This window comes from Oxyura jamaicensis, chromosome 8 (assembly GCF_011077185.1).
Source record: "Oxyura jamaicensis isolate SHBP4307 breed ruddy duck chromosome 8, BPBGC_Ojam_1.0, whole genome shotgun sequence".
NCBI classification, from domain to species: domain Eukaryota; kingdom Metazoa; phylum Chordata; class Aves; order Anseriformes; family Anatidae; genus Oxyura; species Oxyura jamaicensis.
The window spans coordinates 26,283,612-26,304,238 of record NC_048900.1 but is presented as its reverse complement, the minus strand read 5'-3'; the positions used below and the strand labels follow the sequence as shown (position 1 = coordinate 26,304,238).

At 45.6% G+C, this 20,627-nt stretch overlaps 1 protein-coding gene across 2 annotated transcripts in view; it reads left to right on the top strand.

Moving 5' to 3' along the window:
* Nucleotides 1-1,791: 1,791 nt before the first annotated feature.
* Nucleotides 1,792-20,627, top strand: part of LRP8 (LDL receptor related protein 8) — a 169,603-nt gene continuing 150,767 nt past the window's right edge. For both annotated transcript variants that reach the window (XM_035332683.1, XM_035332681.1), the window contains exons 1-2: nucleotides 1,792-1,941; nucleotides 2,612-2,731. In XM_035332683.1, the coding sequence (XP_035188574.1) occupies nucleotides 1,872-1,941; nucleotides 2,612-2,731 (190 nt within the window). In that variant the 5' untranslated portion in view covers nucleotides 1,792-1,871. The remainder of the gene's footprint in view (nucleotides 1,942-2,611; nucleotides 2,732-20,627) is intronic.

The window sequence follows — 20,627 nt, the reverse complement described above, 5'->3', positions numbered from 1 at the left end:
CGTGTAGCTGTCATGTGATACCTAGGGATGTAAGTGACAAACTGTTGAAAAATGTTAAGTATGAAAAAAAAAGGGTCAGGTTCTGCGTCAGAAAAAAATAAATTCTGCTTTAAAAATCAGTTTGATGCAGATCACAGAAATGGAGTGGATGATGAAAGACACAGAGCTAATTGATGGGAAGTCCTTCCGGATGGATGGAGCTCTTCTGCAATGTACCTCCTTGTGCTGTCAGCACTAGGCTGATTTGTGTCAGCTTGTGGTGTTTAATGCACAGAGGTATGCGACCAGAAGTAGGAGCAGATTAGCAAGCTTTAAATACAGCAGGTTATTGGAGTGTTCCTTCACAGCCCCTCAGCATTGGCTGAGAGCCTGCTGCCCCCATTTGTGCTTTGGGGCAGGGGCTGTCCCATTGCTGTCTGGTCTGCAAGAATGTTTAGGATGACTTTGAATGTTTAGCTAGTAGATGGAGGTAAAATGTACCACATTCATGCCTGGAAAACAGGAAGCTGTTCTGGGCAAGCATTGCCGTGTGCTGGCTCTGCTCTTACCTGCTCTTAGGCACCTGCTGCCAGACGCAGTGTGGATCAGAAGGAGCTAGGGGGACCCTCGGTGTCACCCGCTGCAACCAGACTTGTGAAGAGGGGACAGACGTGTGTGTGTGTGTGTGTGTGTGTGTGTGTGTGTGTGTTAAATCTACAAATGAAGCCAGTCACCAGCTAGCAAAGGCAGTGTATCAGACGTATTTTGTACACAATGGTTACTAAATGCTGTGTATTTGCTGTTGGACACTTACTGGTCAGCCAAATACATCTGTGCTGTTGTTGCTTTACAGATTACCCTACAGTCTGGCTAAGTGCAGCGGGAGTTCCCGTTCACTTTGTGACTGCAGAGATGTACCTTGGAACAGATGGACCTCGGGAGGTAAGTTACCAGTCTTAATTAACGATTTGAACATAATGGATACAACTAAATTTAATTTCTCTTACAAACCAAATGGTTTCCCTGGGCTAATTTTGTTCCCGTTTATATACTCTAGTTTCCTCCTTGCCTCTGCAAATCCTTTGACACACACACATCCACCAGATGGTACTAGGCTACAAGCAGCCCTGCTGGGCAGGCCAGGAGTGGCTGCTGAATCGGTTGGCCAGGTGTCATCAAAGTGATGTATTCACGAGCCTGCTAACGTTGCTTTCTGTGAGTGGCAGGCCAAGTCAGCTTCTCTGAAATCAAATGAAATTCCAACACAGATTGGTACCAAATCCTTGCTGAGAGCGATGCTCTGCCCGCTTGCACCTGGTTGGTACTGGATAGCTCCACTGCTGTCCTGCAGCAACTTATAATTTAAAGTATTTCAGAAAACAGAAGAAGGAGGCTGGAAACTAGAGTAGCTTTATGAATCTGTACTTTGACACGCTTAAAGGAGAGTAAACTCCCCTAATACATTACAAACACATCATTTGCTTTGAGCAGTTACCGTAATCCACCACACGAGCCCAGCCACCACCACCGTGCCGCCTTCCTCCCGCCCCACAACCGCTCCGACAACATGCCGCAAAGCCCCCGCCGGCTGCCCGCGGCGGGCTGGCCGCCCCGCTCCGCTCCTCGCTCTCCGCCCCGCAGCCGCACGGTGACAGCGCCGCCGGTGCCCTTGGGGAGGGTGTGGGGGAGCCTCAGGATTGCGGGGCCGCTGCGGGCCCCGCGCCCCCTGCGGGCGGTGGCGCGCAAACCAGGGCGCGCCGGCGCGGAAGCGCGCGGAGGGGGCGTGGCAAGGGGCGTGGCCTCCCCGGCGGCGGCGCGGGGCGGGGCGCAGAGCGGCGCGCCGGCTGCGCGCAACCCGCACACGGAGCGCTGCCACCGAGGGAGCGGGCAGCATGTGCCGGCCTGCGGTCGCCCGGCTGCTGCTGCTGCAGCTGCTGCTGCTGAAGCTGCACCTCGGCAAAGGTGGGGTCGGCGCGGCCCCCGGGGGAGCGCACGCCTCGGCTGGGCTCCCCCAGGGGATGGGGGAGAGGGTCGGGGGCAGCCCCGGCAGCGCCACTCGTGGGGGTTGCGGAGGAGGGAGCGGGGGCCGTGCACGCTCTTTAGCGGGGAATGCAACGCGGCCGCTGGTGACAGGAGTTGCCACCTTTAATCCCTCTCTGAAGGGATTTGCGGCTCGGCAGAGCAGCGCTGCGCCTGCAAAGCAGATTTGCCCCGTCCCCCCCACCCCCCTTCAACTTCATCGGGTCGGTTCCCTTTTCCGGGGAGCGGCGCCCGCTCCACCCCTCCCCGGGTACCCGGCCGTTTCGCCCCGGTAACGGGCGCGTGGCGGTCCCAGCATCGGTGCGCTTTTTATTTTTTCTTTGTCTTTCGCTTTCGGGATTCAACCATTCCCCTGTCATCCCGTGCCTCTAAAACGACGCGGGAGAGCTCGGGAACGGCCCCTGCCATCCGCGCACAAAGCGGCACCACCGTGCTCCCGCTGCCGGCTCCGAGCCGCTCAGCCCCGGCGAGCCAGGTCCCGGCCCCGGCCCCCGCCGGTCCCCAGGTCCCTGCCTGGTGTCGGAGCGGCCCCGGGATGCTCCCGGCGGCGGAGCTCTCCCCGCTGACCCAGGCGCGGCCCCGTGTCTCGCAGGCGGCGTCAAGGAGTGCGAGGAGGACCAGTTCCAGTGCCGGAACGAGCGCTGCATCCCCGCCATCTGGAAATGCGACGAGGACGACGACTGCTCGGACAACAGCGACGAGGCGGATTGCCGTGAGTGCCGGGGGGGCCCGGAAGGGCGCCGCTCCCAGCGCCTCTTTTTTATGAATGAATGAATGAAGTCGCGCCGGCCCCGGCTCCGGCGCTGATTGGCTGCCGGCAGCAGCAGATCCGTGACGCGGCCCCGCCGTGGCGCGCCCGGCCGGGTTCCCCCCGCAGCGCCCCTCGCTGCCCGCCCCGGGGGGCTCGGCCCTCGCCGCCAGCAGCAGCCCTGCCTGGGGGCACCGCACGGGAACTGGGAAGGTGGGCGCCCCCCTGGGACCGCTACAGGTCCTCCCGGGGAAGTTGCTCGCTTTCCCGCAAGGTGCAGGGCTGCTTCGCGGTTTGGGGTTTAATAGGTATTTGTGGCCACGGTGAGGGGAAGGGGGTCAGCAAGCAGGCTGCTTGGCTCCTCGGCCACATAGCGCTGCCGGGTTTGTCAGTAACGTGAGGGCAGAGGGAGCAAGGAGATCTGTACTTCCTGTCCTGGGCAGATGGCAGTCTTGCCTTCCCCTGTGGTATCACCCTGGCGTGTGTGCATGGCACCCAGCAAACTCTGGGTGCTTTTCAGGGTTGTGCCATTATTACCTCTGTCTTATTTTGCTTAGAGCTTCTGGCAGCCTAGGACAATGCGTGTCAACCCTGTAGCGTGAGAAGCACCTGTGAAAAGTTATGCACCCTATAAGTCTTAAGACTCCAAATTAAAGATACTTCTCTTTAAGTTGCAAATATTACAGCAGGCACTGCATATCTCTCAAATTATCTCTGTAGGGCAATAGGCGCTGAACAACCGTCAGGTTATAATTCACTGGACTCTTGAAAGTTTGTGGACCACAGGAACATATCAAGAAAAGAAGAGTCGCTGGTTATGTGACTGTCCTGTTAGCAGCTGCACTGATACACCTGTGTCTCGCAGTGAATTCTGAATAAATTAGTTTATGGAGAGCAGGAATTCCCAAGCTCTTGTTCAAATCAGACTTGATGTTGTAACAGTAAGTCAGTAAGTGTAACATTTATATCTGGTGCTTTTGTATTCAGAGGACTTGACAGGCTTTACACATGCATAAGTTTATGGTATGAGCGGTTCAGCAGCATTATTTAGTTCAGATATAAACATGATTGATGTGGGAATTTTATTACCACATCTCAGACTTGAAATTTTTAAGACTGCAAGAGACACGGGGAGGCCACGGCTGACTGGGAACTAGCTTGGACTTGTGTGTAGTTGTACCTGAGAATATTTTCTCAGAAGTGTATGAGTTTCAAGAGAGAGACGGAGTAACTGTGAGTGCCGGCAGTCTCGGAGCAGGCTGACCCTGGTATTCTTCGAGTCTTCTGGTTAAAAGCCACGCTGGTACTGTTGTACAGAGGCCTGCTGAGCTGCAGGTGGGCTGTGCTTTGGGAGCTGCTGTTTCAAATGCTGGGATGACAACTGAGGGATCATCTCAAGGAACAGATTCAGCACCCCGTGCTCCACGTTGAGTGCCTCTTTAGGTTTGTGGCCTGAGTTTCTTGCCTAGCACGAGTGAGTCGGTTGGAACCTGCACCTGGGCTGTTGTTTCTTCCCTTTTTCCTTGTGATCTTCTTTTTAAGCATCGTGTCAGAAGAGAGAGCATAAAACACAGTCCTGTTGAACATCTGCTCTGCGTGAATTGGGCTGTGGTAGGATGGTTAGGTCAACAATTGCATCTGATTTGGTTTTGCTTCAGGGGGTGTTTACTGTTCTTTTGAGGGTGATAAAAATAAAGTGGCTACATTGTAATAGAATGGTGGCTTTTTAATGTTAGGAAAGTGAATTTTTGGATGCGGAGACATCAGGAAGTGTTTTTTGCTTTAATCTGAATTCGGCATTTGTTAGTAGTGATTGAGGAACATCCTGCAGAATTACTCTTGGACTGTTCATTTAGTTTGTATAGAGAGAGACTTTGCAGTTGTAATTGTTCAGACTGGTTAAAGAAGTATTTTTACAAGCGTTTTTCTCACTTATATTGTTTCAGAAAACTTATTTCATTAAAAACGTATACCAGTTTTCAGCATATGTAATGTTTAGAGTTATACGCGCTGTATGAAAGAATGTGTTCCATGTGGTTTTGTTGCTAGATGCCACCTCTGCCGTTACTGTACTAAACAGATACTCATTTAGAAACTATTTTACGAACATGTGCTCAGGAAGAAATTGTTCTGGAAAACTCAGCGTGCTGGAGTGGTGACAGAGAGCGAATGAAAACACAGGTAGCCTGCTGGTGCTGAGTACTGATGTGGTGTGTGATAACCCCTGTAATTACTTGCTGATGCTTGTTCTGGAGCTGATAACGTTTGTTATCAATGTATCAACATATGTGTAGCTCACTGCTGTTTATGTACATCCTCGCTTTCTGAAGAGACAGGATGGTCTCCACGCGCGTTAACAACCAGTTTGTGAAACATGCTTGTCCTTGTACACAGACAGTCTGCATACACTGGAAGAGTTTGTAACTGAAAATACCTTAAACAGTTCTGGAAGGAGATAAAAAAAAAAATATTTTATTTTGTTTCTGGGCAAAGAGGGAGTTGACAGCCTTGCAGCACTGTGTGTGATCCCTACTGCAAGTTGTCCTCACATAGGCTGCTGTTGTTGGTGTTTTAGTGGTGTTTTTTTTTTTTTTTTTCTCTTCAAGAACTTTGCTTATTATAATATTGGCTTTTTTAAAGGAGACATAGACTAGAAGGAGAATGTGTTGGCAGTTATCCTGTATCATCTCCTGGGAATGTGCTTTCTGTTCAGTAGCTCTCTTCTGCCATGGTTGGTAGCTGCCTAGTGTCTGTGCAGATGTGTGTGTGGCCAGCGCAGGAACTGACGCGCGATCAGTGATCGCTGTAGCACTTACGCAGCGCAGGTTGCTGCTTACTGCTTTGTGCGGTGTGTTAAGTTTATCTGAGGTTGCTCAGCAGCCTTCTTATATATCATGGGGCCAAGTACTTTCTTGCTATGTAGCAGTTGACTTTCAAGGTTTTACTTGTGGGAAATGACTGATACAGTAGGAATCCAGTTTTGTTTTCTTCCTTTAAAAAAAAATGTTAGATTTTTTTTTCCTTGAATTTTAACTGCTGTTGCTGACAAAGGAAGGTTACAAGCTCTCTGGCCACATGGTTCACTTGTGAGAGCAGGAACTAAGTGAACGTCAGAAACAGGATTTGGAATGTCATCCCTTGGTCAGGCTGGTAAGGTGCACATTACGTTGCAGACTGGATTGTGTATCAGTTTAAATGATCTTTACAATTTCAGCATGCTTCAGGAGGCATCTTTGCAGTTGAAACCTGATTCCTCTTTTGAATTTCTTCACTTGAGCAAGTATCAGGTGTGCATATGCTTCATATTTCATACTGCATATTTCAGTGTTGCCCTGTCAAATTAAGTCCTTTTAGTCATGCTGGTGATTTAAAGCAGCCAAAGGGTCACTGTAACAAACAGATAACTCTTGCAGTATGGAAATAAATTGCTGGGAATTTAGAGAAGAGCAGGAAAATAAGGATTACAGAAAGTGCCATGCCTGTTAGGGAAAGGCAAAAGAAAGAGCCAAATAGATACAGGTAACAAGTACAAATATAGCTGCTGCCTCACAAGAAGTAACAGGAAACAATTTCTGGTAGCACAGAAGGCCATCAGGAAGAAAGGAGACAGTGTTCACTTGTCTGGAAATGTTAACAAGAAGGAGGAGATACTAAATTTGTGTGTGTTGCAGAAATATATAAAGCTTTTCCTCTATTTAAATGCTTCATTGTTGATAAGCCTTAGGTATGGCAAAGAATGTAGCCGCAAAAATCAAGCGGTAGCTTAACCAGTTTCCTAAAATGAAACGAGCTATGAGGCCACTTCAGCTTTGTAGTAATCTGCCTGCAGGGGGACACATCCAAATGCAGAATTGCTTACTATATGCCTCTCAAAGCTCCATTTTCCTTCTTTGTATTGGGATACTTTCTCTGTTGTTGCTTTCTGTTACTGCTGTTCACATGGATATTTTATACTGGGCAGGACTGAGGCTGCCGAAGGTGTGAGACAGTCCAAAGGGAGTCACTGATTTCAATGCTGTTCTTACATGCCTGGAATTCAAGGCAAACACTTGGAGCATCAGCAAACTTCCCCTACCTCAGCCCTTGCCCTGCCTTGGGGCCCTGCAGAATGTGACTGCAGAGCTGAGTCCTGCTTGCCTCGCTCTCTAGAGGAGGAATGCCTCCTGCTCTCCGGCTGGCTTTGTATGCAGTTTGACTTCTGCTGCCTATACAGAAGCCCAGGAGGCATCGTGATATTATTCTTCTTGCTTTTCAGCTCAAATTTCATTAGAGCTGGAATTTGGGAATAAAAATATATTAAAAGCCTATTTGAGAACTAAAATCTGGATCCCGTGAAGAGTTAAATATGTCCTGAGTGTAATGGTGTGCTGCGCTCGCAGGTGTTGGGAAGGGACGAGGTAAGACAGCAGGCAGTCTCAATTGCCACAAACATTGTGATATTTTTTTTTTGTTCTCCATTGTCTGTTGCTCCAGTTTTTCTTCGAGTTCAGCGTTGAGACATTATTCTCTGTTCTGAGTAATTGCTGTATGTTACTCCAGAGACGTGCATGTCTCTTTTATATATATATATATATAAATCATACATCAGCATGTGGAGAATTTTAGGTTTCCTTGACATATGCACGATCATATGCTCTTGATTATGTAGGTGACAGATAACTAGGTTGCTGGCCAGCTTGCATGCTCATCCCAAAACAGGGAGCACTGGGAAGAATGCTGCAGAGAGGCAGGACATGTTTCTTGCATGTCTACCTGTGGCTTGACTGCCCTGGTTTGTACCGTGTGGGCGTGCGAGCTGATGTTTGAACTAGTTTATTGATTTCTTGTGTAACATGGGGAGTATTGTCACTCATTTATCTTCTTTTCTTCATTATATTCTCATTGTCTGTTGTGAGAAACCCAACTTATTTATTTTTTGTTTCTGTGTTCTTTCCTCTTCTGCATCCTTTATGTAGAAAATCAAACATTAAGTCCAAGTGTGAAACAAGCGTGCCCTTCTGCTTTTCCTTACCTCCTGGCACATATGCCTGAGGAGCGTTAACTCTAGGCGCAGCTGCTTTCCGTGACGTGGTGCTTCTCCATCACTCCCGCTCAAGGCCTGGGAAAGAAATGGAGATAGGACTGGACGAGGGAACTTTGGGTGCCTGGGAACTGGGGGCATTATGGTTACAGAGGGAAGAGAAACTGATTTTATGGACTGCTGCTGTGCTATGCCAAGAAAGCACATGAATAGCTCTAGCTACCGTTACGGGAAGAAGCCAAAATCTGAAAAGCTTTCCTGAGGTCAAGGAGAATGAGAAGATTTTAAATAATGGTTAAGTTCAAGAAGGAAATGATGAAAGTGCAGTCAAAACTGACAGTGACTTGGTTTGTTTATCAATGAGCTCAGAGCTCTCATTTCAGAGGATATGAAAATATTCTACATTTTGAACCAAGGTAGGCAAGCTTCACCCAGAGCATTTTAACGTATAAAAAGATGAAACAAAAGTCGGTGTAGACCAGCTCTCTTTGTCTGCGGTGTTACAGACCCAGGATTAGCACATGTCTGAGATGTGATTTCTTATTGTTTGCTGTTGGAATGGAAGATACTTGGGATAATTTCATATTCATCAGCGGATGTTTAGAGATGAATTGAAGTGAACAAATGCCAATGATGAGGCTGGAGGAACCAAGTGGAACATGTTGGTGAACATGTTAATCTGACACACCTGGACTCAGATTGCCAAGACTAGAGAGAAAGAGGTTTCTTGACTCCATTGTCTCTGTAAAGGGACGTTAAATGCTTGAGGCTTGAAGGTTAAGGCTTGACAATGTGTGACTGCTGTAGATCTGCTCATCTGTTTCTAATAGGGCAGACGCACAGCTTTTGCTGCAGCTAGCTTTTTTAATGGCACCAACTTTTTTAATTCGCTGGCAAATTTACCATGTATTCGGTGTGCTACTGAGACTATGACGTGATCTTGAAGATGTGTTCGTAGTGGACTTGATTTGGCATGAAATCATCCTTGGCCTTGCACTGTTCACATCCAACATCTCTGATAGCCTTTTTTCCTCTCCCCAGGCTTTCCCTGCTAATTCCCAAAATGTTGCCAGCACATGTTACTGCCGAGTTCTCCTTTCCCGTGCCATCACATGCCTTACAAATGCCGTAAGATGTCAGTTTTCCTTTCTGTGCCTTGCCCAGGAAAACAAATCAGCGAGCCGAGTTTGAGTGACGGGGATGAAGATTTGTGTTGCTGCTTGTTTTCCTGCGCGGTGGCCTGTCCTTGGTAGAAAAGCAGGCTGCCTGTTCCAGCGCGCTCTGCTGTGAGTGCAGACAGCTGGTTCTAGCCAAAGGGAAGCCTCTGCTATTTTACGGCGCTTGTGCAGGAAATGTTAAAAACGTCGAGTGTAATTTTTCTAACTCTGTTTCCTGATAAAATTATTAGTATTTAGCTAGCCACAAGGGAAACGGGGGGGTAAAAGGCCCTGTGAAATAATTAATGCAGATTTTCTGCTGTGTGAAGAATTCTGTCTGAAATTCAAGAGATAACAAACTGATTAGATTTTAAAAGTTATAATAGTGCTGCGAGCTAGTTGAAAAATAAACCTAAGCCTATCCAAACTGAAATGTTATCAAGAACCAGGTTTTCAACCCAGAGAAGCTGGAGGTCTTTAAAAGGGGGATTAGAGCTCCAGCTCTGATCTCTCTGTGTCATGCCCTAATAATGCCCCGACAGCCCGCAGTTCTGCTTCTGGCACGGACGTGACTTTTCCCCGGGAGCTGAGGCTGAGCTGGCAGCCCTGTGCCCTCCTCATGACGAGGTGAGTGGATGGTGTTGGGGCTGTCCCACAGACAGGAGCTGGAGCAGGGCACCTCGTGGTCGTACAAGAAGCCAGCAGCAGAGCCAAGAGCGGCCATGAGGTCTCCTCCCTACCAGTCCAGTGCTAAACACTCAGCTGCATTGCTCACTGTGGGGGTACCTGTCAAACTGGGGGAGTATTTCAACTTTTCCTCCAGGGTTCCTGCCTTTTTCAGGCTAAGCTAAGGCCTGGCAGGTGGGTTACCTTTACAGGAAGTGCTGAGAGGGAGTACTAAGAAGCAGGAGATAACGAGATTTATGGTTGCCTTACAGTAAGACAAGTAGCCTTTGGGCTGTAGCCATGGGAAGTGAACTTTGCTGCCAGATTTTCTTCTTAGAGAAGACACTCTGTCTCTGATCTATCGGTAATATTTTTGCATTATTAATATCTATTAAATGCTTGAGAGCATGTGTGGCACTGCACCAGGACCAGAGCAGCCGGGGCTCAGTTTCCATGGCAGCAGGAGCACAGTCCTGTACTTGCAGAACCAGAAGGGCTCTTTTTGGCAACTGCTGTCTGTGCTCTGATTACTTTTTCTTTGCAAAGATAGATATCTAATTTAAAACCTAATTTATTAGTGCTGCAGAACCTTGTCCGTCCTGGGTGAGAATTCTGCCTACTGTAAGTTTCTTTATCTTTTCTGGTCTTCTCGCTTGGTTTCCGTAGCTTCTGTGGATGCAATTTCTCTTACTTGCAAAACACTGAAGGGGGGAGGGAAGAGGGTGCATTTAAATCCACTGAAAAGATGGAAACCTTCTGTTTGTTTTCATTAAATGTGGATATGTTATGCTGTTTTAGACTCCTGTCCCTTTCCGAATAGCCTAGAGCACAGTTTTATCAATTTAAGAAAATGATTGTTGTGTACAGCTGACTGTAATCTCTAACTGTATTTTTTCCCCTCATTCGGGGAACTGCTCCAATTCCAGGTTTTAAACTTGTTTTGTATTTTACCTGGCCTTGTTTCATACTTTTTCATGCTTCCTTCCTAGAGAGGTACTACGTGTTATGGTGTACATTGAGGCGATATTTTATTTGATTTCACACGGTGAATGAAAAGTTTCTTTCAATCCCAAGTCTGCATTCAGCGGTGCGTTACCCAGTGCAGACTTTCTGTCTATCTTTCCTTTGCCATCTTTGTCCATATGTAAAGTTAATGCAGTTAATTTCTTTGGTGGCTTTTTCTATTTTGTTGATCTAGATGAATAAGGTTTCCAGGTGTTTTGCATGGGTCTCATAACACAGCAGCTGCTTGGTTTGCTGATTTAGCAGTGAGTGCACACCAGTAAGCCTTGCTGGATTTGCTGGACCTGTTCTGTCCAGATCTGATTCTACTTGGCATGATCCAGGGAGTAGTTAAAGAGCATAAAAATCAGAATTAGCAGGAGTAGTGAATGTGCTTGTGCTGAGTATAAAAACAGGTGGCAGGTGATGTCTTTTTCAGATGTAAATTTGCAATTGTTCCCGTAGTCTTCTCCTGGATCACAATGGCAGCTACGCAGCTACTTGCAGAGACAGAGGAATGCCCCAGTTTCTTTGATAACTAATGTCTGTGCTGACTGATACAGGCCAAGAATTATACCTCCTTTCTCTGTAACTGCGTGCTCCTATTCATATTAGTGTAGTGGTGTTACGCTCATTACACATTTGTCATCTGATGGCTGGTTAGCAGCATAGCTTTCTCTAAATCTTCATACAAGTGGACTCAGTATTATCTTACGGATGCGAAAAGTGGTGCTTAGAGAAGTTATCCTTTGCCCAAGGCTGTGGAGTGATTCAGCAACGCATTGTGAACGCCAGTGACTCAAGAATGTTCCCAATTTCTTGTTTTCTGGTCCATTATCACATTGTTTTACACAGATAATCGTGTTCCTTGGATTAAAGGACTGTTCAAGGGCTTAGCCTTTGCTTTTGTTGTATGCAGTTTGTCAAATATTCAGAAAAAACTCAGTGTTTAGATAAGTAAAAATTTTACTGGTGGGTCAAATGCAAGAAATGCTTCAGAGGGACTGCTACCTGTATTTCCTATAAAAGACACACTGCAAACATGAGCATTTGAGAATAAACGTGGTACTTGTTTTGGTTTTAATAGTTCTAATCATTCTGATGTGTCCTATAGAGTAACAGAGCACAGCCTGTATACAGGTGGTCATCAGTGCAGCCACTTCTTTAGCAGGTCAGAAGTCCTGGTTTTGAGACTGCTCACGGCAGGTTTTTTTATTGCTCAGAAGGCTTTCTGTTTCACATGGGGACGCTGCCTCTCCTGGCTTCCTTTACCTCCGTGCCCACACCTTGCTGCTACCTAAGCAGTAGCTATTGATATAATTTATCACTGGTGCACGTTGCCTTAATGAGTTCTTTGTAACAAATCCTTGGTTGGCAAGAAGCAGGGTGAATAGGGAAGTTTAATTCACTATTAGGTATTTTATTGCTGCTTATCTTTTCCTTTATTCTTTCCTGTGTAAAACGATGATAGCATTTGCCTTGAATCGATCTTAAGTTTGCACAATGAAACTCATTTCTGCTAGCTTGGTAAGTAGGGCTGCACCCTTACCTTCATGGCAGTGACAGCATTTACATCAGCTGGGTGCTACTAGGTGGTCTCTTTGGGCTTGTTCTACCCTTTAGGCATGATTTTTACGGGAAGAGTTCTTTGGTGGATGACCACTGCTTTCAAAGGGAAGCTGTGCAGCAGTCTCTGCCAGGATCACATTGTACTGAAATTGCATGCCTAACTTCAAGGAATTGCCCTTTGCTGGGTGATTTCAGTTCCCTTTTATATGAGAGCTCTTCAACGCAGAATTTTGTATGACTTTTAAAAAATAACGTGGTAAGTATATTTGCCCAAGGTGCCAGTGCATGTTGATTGCTGAAGCTAAATAAGGATTAGGGAACTGTGTTGTCAGGTGCCGAAAAGAATCGCATCTGTCCAGTTCATTTGCTGGAGGGACTGATGCTGGCATGCCACTGCAAAGAGTGTGAGTATGGAGCAGAGGAGAAATCCTGGGGCCTGTGGTAAAAATCCAGGTACTTACTCTCTTCTAGAGATTGTTGATAAATAACATAGTTTTCCTTTGTGGCTGTAGATGAGTATGTGCCTGAACGCCATGGACCCTTTCCCAGGCTTGCAGTCAGCATTTCATTGCTCTGCTAGAGTCTTTTTCCTTCAAGTCCTTCTGCGTGAGTTTAGCCATTAATTCTCATAGCCCTGTTTCTCAAAGTGCATCCTCAGCAGCAATGCACAGAGCCTTTACCAACACTTTCTCTCGCTCAGGCAGTGAAGGAAACTGCAGAGCTTGGCTGAGACCAGCAGGCATTTCTTCACATTTGGTTATGCACAAAATTTTGTGAATGCTGGCAGCCTGATTGTGTGCAAATAGTTGTAGAAAGGATTAATGGCTCCTGTGCAAATGCTGCTCACCCTGCCTGCATGCATTTAGCTTTTTTTTTTTTTTTTTTTTTAACATTATTTTTAAACTTTGAGAACAAAAGTGAGGTTGAGGCAGTGCTGTTTAGGGTGACATTGCTGGAGACAGGAGTTGATGTGGAGCTTCACACGTTTACTGCTGACTCCAATTGAGTTGAGGGCAGCTGTACACCAAATCACCGGGCACACTGTGAAGTGCGTTGGCAAATGATAACCTAGAGGATGTGTGTTCACAGAACAAAAGGCATTACCTGTCACTGAGCCGTTCTGATCTTCCAGCTTTCAAGGTCAGGACTGAGATATTCAGCACCATGGGAAGTGTAACATTCCTGCAGCAAGTCAGGTTTGTGCTGGGCTATCTGGAGCCCTCAGTTTATAGGGCTGGTGCCCTAGCAGCTTCACCAGTGCTCAGCACACTAAAGGAGTGCTTCAAAAAACACCTGAAACTGAAATATCCTTTTTAGAGTTTTTTTTCCTTCCTTCTGTGTGCAAGCTGGATAGCTGTCAAAGGGATGTCCATAATAATAAGGTTTGGACAGTGATCTTTGTTGCTCACAAAGGTTCCTTTTCTATACCGTGTTGTGCTGGCTTCATTACCATATCACAGGGTTAATTTTAGGGCATAAAAAAGATGCTTCTCTGGCAGTGAAAACCACAGAGTGGGGAGGAAGGCAGCCGAGTACAGGACCTAATACGTGCCTATTACTTCCTATCAGATTTTTTTTCTTTCTGTGGAGTGCGAGTTTGATTGTGGCATTAGAAGCATAGTCAATGACAGGTTCAGGGCAGAATCTGCTGTATTGCTTCTGAGTAGTGTTTTCTTCCTGCTACTTATTTCTGATGAAGTGTGGGATTAGCTTTCTTAAGGGAAGGAACAAGCCTGATGAGACCTAGAACAAGAAACTGAAATTCCCAAAAGCTTTTTTTTTTTTTTAAAAAAAAAAAAAAGTCTGTTTTTGTGACTGTGGTACACCTGAAAGCTCGTGTCATCTCTGCTTGAGCTGGCTGGGGGTGAATTACCTATAGATGAGGCTTTTTGGTGCATCAGCTTGACCTTTACCATAGGAAAAGGGCACCTGTAAATGTCATTTTTCTATGGTAACCAGCTAGGGACTATCTGTTAGCATGTTGTTTTTTACTCTGCTTTTATAAGAGCAGAGAGTTTTACAGCAGTTTGACCTATAAGGGTTTTGCAAGTTTCACTATCTGACATTGGACAAATTCCCATCAATAGAGGGAAAGGAGAAAAGATTCATACTTGGTACCTCTGAGAGAGAGAGAGAGAATTGTGTTTCTCATTGAGTAGGACTTGGAAGGTCCAGGATCCCATTTCATTCTGAAGTGTTAGCCATCAAAATATTCAAGCAGAAGTACCTTGGGATTTGGGGAAGATACTTGCTGTATGTTCTGCTCTAATTAATTGTGGCATTTGGCGGGGTTTTCTTACTGCTTTAGTCTACAGACGGTACCGTTCCCTGATGTTGAGACTTGAAGAAAGAAAACATTTTGTCTGCGGGATGGCTCAGCCTGGTCTTGCCTCTGCAGAAGTCTGAAGAAATGCCGCTCTGTTAGTTCACGTTGCTGGCTAGCAGCTCGGCCATGTAGCTTCATAGCACAGGCCTGACTTCCTCCCCACCAGCACAGCTCTATGGGAGTTGGCATCTAGCTGGAAAATCTGCTGTTGTGGGCCCAGAAGGGCTGAAAAGAGGCGGCTTTGTGTGGCTCTGCTGAGAGAAGAGCCCTGGCTGGCCTTGCTGAGCCGACGGGGCTGTTTCCACATGGCCATGCTGGCAGAGCCTCCTCCACCTTGTGTGCAGGCAGGGCTCAGCTTGGGCATGTTTCATCTCCTGAGGTGAGCAGCATGAAGTAACTGTGGGGGGAGAGCAGTGTTGTCTGGGGAGCATGCTGGATAAAATACCACATTTTTAACTGATGTTTCAAGTCCTCTGCTGTTTAGACACAGCTGTCCAAAAAAAACAACTAACAAACCACAGACACAGCTGACAATGAAGAACCTTTCCAAGCTTAAAAGTCACTGTTTTCAGTCCTGTTTCTTTCACTAAAATATTTAAATTGTATTGAGGGCCCATGGGTGGTAGGGAAGTACCCGCTGTAGCCTTCATTTGCCAGTGCATCTGGTGTTCACCCTGCCCCAGACAGTGCACATAGCAGCAGTTACGGCTTCTCCAGGCTTGGCCCAGTTCACAGCGTTATCTGTTGCAGCAGGGATGGACCCGAGGGCAACTAGCAGCATTTTTGTTCCACAATGCGGTGTGCAGGCTGTGCTCCTATCACCCCATTGCCTTGAGTACCCCAGGCAAAGCTCCTTGTTCTTCCTGCCAGTCTTGAATCCTGGCCTGACTATGGATGGGAAAACCCCAATATTCTTGCTTTAATCCACTTGTTTATGAAAACACTTGAAGTTCATGTTCTGCTTTAGGTGTTGCGCAATATATTCAACTGACACACACACAGCCAAAAAAAAAAAACCCAAGAAACCCAACCCTGAGCCATTTGGAGTGGCTGCTTCTCCTGCTGAGCTGCAGGCTATCAAATCGCACCACAGAGCGCTTGGTGAGTTCAGAACAAGTTTGTCTCAGTGTGAGTATTTAGTGAGTCATTGTAAACTTCTGTAACATTGTCACATCAGTGTTGTAACCTCCATCCTGCTTTTTCAGTTCTCATTCCCCTGCTAATATTAATAGCGTTTTCCTGTAACATGAAAATACGAAAACACTTCCAGAATAGCAGAGTTTTAGTTTGGCCACAGTATGTGGCCAGGCAGGGTTGCCAAATGTAAGCAAGCACTCTACGTTTCTGTCCCTGATGTGCACTTGTGTATGCGTGTGAACTTGATGGAGATTTGTTTTGATGAGCTTTTGCCAGGTCTGACTTCTGCTCAAGCAGCGTTAAGTCTGAATAAGTGAACCAAATAAACTGCCTCTGCGTGTTCCAGCGTTCTGTCTCTCCTCCATGTGAAGAGGAGGTAACTGCGGTTCAGCCCTGCCAAATCTATTGTATTGCAAAGTTTTTTCTAGGAAAGCGGCTGGAGGGTAAAATCGCACTGCTCCTGCATCCCCGTGTCAGGGGATGTTGCTCATGAAGGCTTCTGGCAGCCCTTACAGGGACAGTGTTCAGGGGCCATGTTCTGGGGGATCATGCAGTGAGATCCAGGCCTGCTGAAGGGATACAAAGCAGCTCTAGCTGTGGGATTTGGGGGCTTTGGAGAACTCTGTCAGCTGTTCTCCTCTGGAACATTCTGCGTCCCTACGCAGAGTGCTTGTAGTGTAAACTTGCTTGGCACTGGAAGACAAGGAAGCCTGAAGAGAAATAAAATGTCAGCAGGGCTAAGAATGAGACCCATATGCACGCTTTAGTGAGCCAGCTGGAAACACAGCCACATCTGAACTTTGTGGTTTTAATAAATGGAGTTTGTGATGCTGGTTGAGGAAACATGCCCAATGTGGAGAACCTATAAAGAGCAGAAGGAGGATGCAACAGAGAAGGCAGGCTGAAAGCTTGACAAAACGTGACCCTGTTTCAACAGGCTCCGTGGCAGGCTTTTCCCTCCTCTGCCAAAAAGGCTGTAAGCTTTTATCTTCAAATGTCATCGAGGGAAGTCCTCATCTGGAAATGAAGAGCTGCTTGTGCTCAGGCAGTTTGTTCCTTGGCCTCAGATCGCTGGCAGTAACTGCGACGGTGAGTTTCTCCATCACACAGACCTCACCAGTTCTTGGGGGTTGGTAGCTCCCCGTTGGCATCGGGTGGTGCCAGCTTGATCCCAGTTGTCAGTGCTGTAAAGGAGAGCGGCTTTCCCCATCTCACAACAGAATTTGATGGGGTGACAAAACACACACAGAAACTTGGTGAGCAGCAGATGCACAACAGGAGAGCAGGAGACCTTTGCATTGATTTATTGTTGCTATTTCCTGGGGAACTGGCTTTGCGTACAGAAAAGTACAGCTGTCAGCGCAGAGAACTGCAAGGATGTGACTAGATGGCAGCAAGGTGCATTTCTGCTGCAAGAAATAGCAATAGGAAAATAAAAGTGCCCGTGTTTCCTGTTTGACTGCTAGTGGGGCAGCTAGGCCCCAAAAGTGATACTTCGGTTATTCAGTAGATGGCCTACTTTTTAAAATGGAAGCCAGAAGTCTCATTGTAGCCATTGAGAGATGCTGGGTTCTTAGCTCTTTTAAAACGTGATCTATTTATTCAGGCAAGGGCAGGGACTTGGTATAAAATGCCTTTTTATTTTATATTGGTCCCTTCCTAGGTTAGCACTGAGAAGCCTCCTCAGCTCTCGTTTCCCCAATTTACATACTTGTGAGATGGGGAATGGTTTGTCTTTATTTTTGTAAAATAATGCAGTCTGTGTATGGTCAAAAGAGTGGAATTAGGAGCTTGGTATTGCTATTTAGCTTAATGTGTGTGCTTGCAAACAAAATCAGCAAACTGGCATTTGGTCAAGAGAAGCAGCTTTCAAGTTTAGAGGGATGGGCTTTTGAATCCAGTAAGAATATTGAATGCAACCCAGATGGCATCCTGGAGGGAAGTTTTGTGGCATCAATTAGCTTGTAGGTGACCATGCTTCTAGCCAACTGTGAATAATTTGGCAGCTTGCCACTTGACTGTTAGTGCAAATTCAGAGCAATGAGATGAAAGAGAGATCCTCGGAGACAAAGAGAACGATGTCTTCACTTGAGGAAAGAGATTTGCGGATACCGTTTCTTAAATGATTTAAATTGTCTGCTCTTGCACAGCCACGTAGCCCAGCCTCATTTATATACACTTGTCAGCCCCGTTTGTATAAATAAACCGGTCTAAAACTTTCCTTCTGTCAAATTTCAGTTACTGTAATTTAATGTCAAGAAGGAATCTGAAAAGAAAAGGGCCACCAATAGCTGGACCAGTGCCCTTGTAGCAGTTAGAAGGTGAACTTAATTTAACGTTTCCCTCTGGAAATATTCTTGCCTGGATTTTAGGGCTTGAGTATTTCTGCTGCAGGTTAAGACTAAATGAAGCTGTTACACTCTGGTCTCAAAAGGATCCACAAAATCTCTGAAAAGCTAAGTGCAGTGAAGTAGATTGTGGTACTGTAGTTCCTTATCAGTCCACTGAGAACTGAGGCTAAAGAATGGTGAGAGCAAACAGCCATTATGGGATAGCTGGGGGACTGTGACTTACCTGATGGGAGACCCAATTGGAATCGGTTCTTGTTGACTTGCAGAATGCTCATCAGCTCACAGAAATGTTTCTGCAGGGCTTTTTATTATGTATTATTTTTAAAGCCTATTTTAAAGGGACTTAAAATCATCTCTGTGTCTCAGGTGCCAGCATTTCGGATGGCTTTTGCATCTGCACCATGAGGGATAATTAGGTTTGTAGAGCAGATGTTCTGGAAGCCTGCACTGCAGTACGCCTGGCTGTTGCTGGCTGCAAAGCTTTACTCCTGGGTGCACTTGTTTTCTTTTTATGCAGGAGAACTGCAGATTCCTGAACAGTCTTTCTGTATCCAGTAAGGACATCAAGATCTCATACCAGATTTAATCAGTAAGTGCTTCACTAAGAGCTTTAGAAAGCAACAGTTTTGCTCCCAGGAATTTATTTCAGCTGCTTAATGCTGAATTTTTACTTTGCACTGAAATGTGTTGTGGCTTGTCAAAATGGGCAGAAGTGTTTGCAAAGAAATAATGATGGTGAAGACTTGCACTCCATTCTCCTGAGGATTAGCAATAAAAACAAACAACAAGAACAACAAAACAGGGAAAATGGAATTACACCATTATCAGAATTGCATTCTGCTGTGCCACACTGCCTGTTGGGGAAAGAAATGGATTTTGTAAATAGCCAGATAGGAACAAGGCTATGAATTGTGAATGTGGAAGTAAGCTAAGAGTGACCCAGGACTAGCCTGATAAAATACAGAATGTTCTTTGTGGAACTTTTTGGTCTGGAGATGTCATTTTGCTCAGCTTTATCACATCACACAAGGCTGCATGCTTCTCCCCGTGTAGCTGTTCTTAAAAGTGCAGCATTTTGCTTTTGAAAAGCATTAAATGGAAAAAGCTATTAAATGGATTTTTTTTTTTTTATCAAAAAGCTGCATCTGACTTCTTACTGAACAGATAAAATTATGTGCAGATGTGCTTTCCCTCCTTATTTTTTCTGGTATGTTTTTTTTTTCTGTATTTTTTTTTTTTTTTGAGAGAACGCTTAGGCAGGTGATCAGCCTTTCAAAAGCCACCAATTTGCTTCCACTTCAGAGGTGACAGGTCTCTTTCAAAAGTGACTTTGCAATGTCATTCCTTCTGGCACTAGTCCAATACAGCACACATTTATTTTTACAACTTCAAAAAGATTTGCTGTGAAAAACAACAATAGCGTCAAGGAAGGAACTGGCGGCACAGCACTGGAAAAAATAAAAGCTTTCTAAACTTCACAGGAGTGCATATATGGGAAGAAAAATGCTACACATTCAAAATGATTCAGTAGGGGACTTTTGGAGGTGTGTGCTTTGAACTGGGAATACGGAAGGGACAGTAGTTTCTTGTTTCTATTTTACAGCTGCTGAGTTGGGCTCAGTTACCTTCCTATACCGAGTAAATTCATCTCCAGTTGTAAGTCAAAGAAAATTGCAGGGACTTCCTCGGTATAGTTTGTGCATTTCACAGTAACTACTGGAGAAAGAAACATGCACCCAGGCATTTTACAAGGAAAGCCAAAGTGTAATGTTATTTTTAGATGTGATTTTTTCAGATGCCTGCTGAAAGAGCTTTCTCTCCCTCTGCTTTGCATAATAATGAACCAAGCAATCAGATCTTTATGTAAATAAAACTTGCAGCACACTCAATCAATATTTTTTTTTGCTTGGCAGGTATAGAATTAAATCACAGAAAAGCTAGTTAGTTTGCACAATTAACGCTGATTTTGTAGCACTAGTCACCATTCTAAGAGTCACCTGAAATCTAAGTCCCTGCAAAATCCCAGTCAGAGAATCTTTTTTTCTTTCTCCAGAAGTTGCTTTGTCATGGCACTCTTCTGAGGACTTTGATTTTTATATCACTTTTGGCAGAGTCATGTCTGAGTTGCACGTTTTTCTCTGAACACTGCAGTAATTAGAAAGATGTCCTAACGACATGCTGCCAAACTCAGCTGAGTGACTTTCCTCACACACTCGGTACAGGATGAATCCTCAAGCCTGATGCACAGAAAGGTTCAATTCCTTCCTCTCTTGTCCAAAACCAAAGTGTGACAGTGCTTCCCTTATGCTGCTGTCAGGAGGAGAGGGAATAGTGCACTGCTTCCTTCTTCTAGCAACAGTGGGAAGATCTTGTAAGGGATGCTGTAATATTGTAGTACCTACTAGGACAGTCCATTTTCTTTTTTACTTGGAGGCAGAAAACTCTCACAAAGCTTTAAGGTTCTTATAACTTGGAAACTTAGCTGCTTATCATCACTCACAGCAAGCCTGTGTTTTAGGATTTCTGATCTATTTCTCTTCCATTTGACTTTTGTATTTTGGAGTAAATCATACAAACCTTTGATCTGGTGCCTCGTCTAATTGCCTCCTGTACAGTATTTTTCTGAGATAAG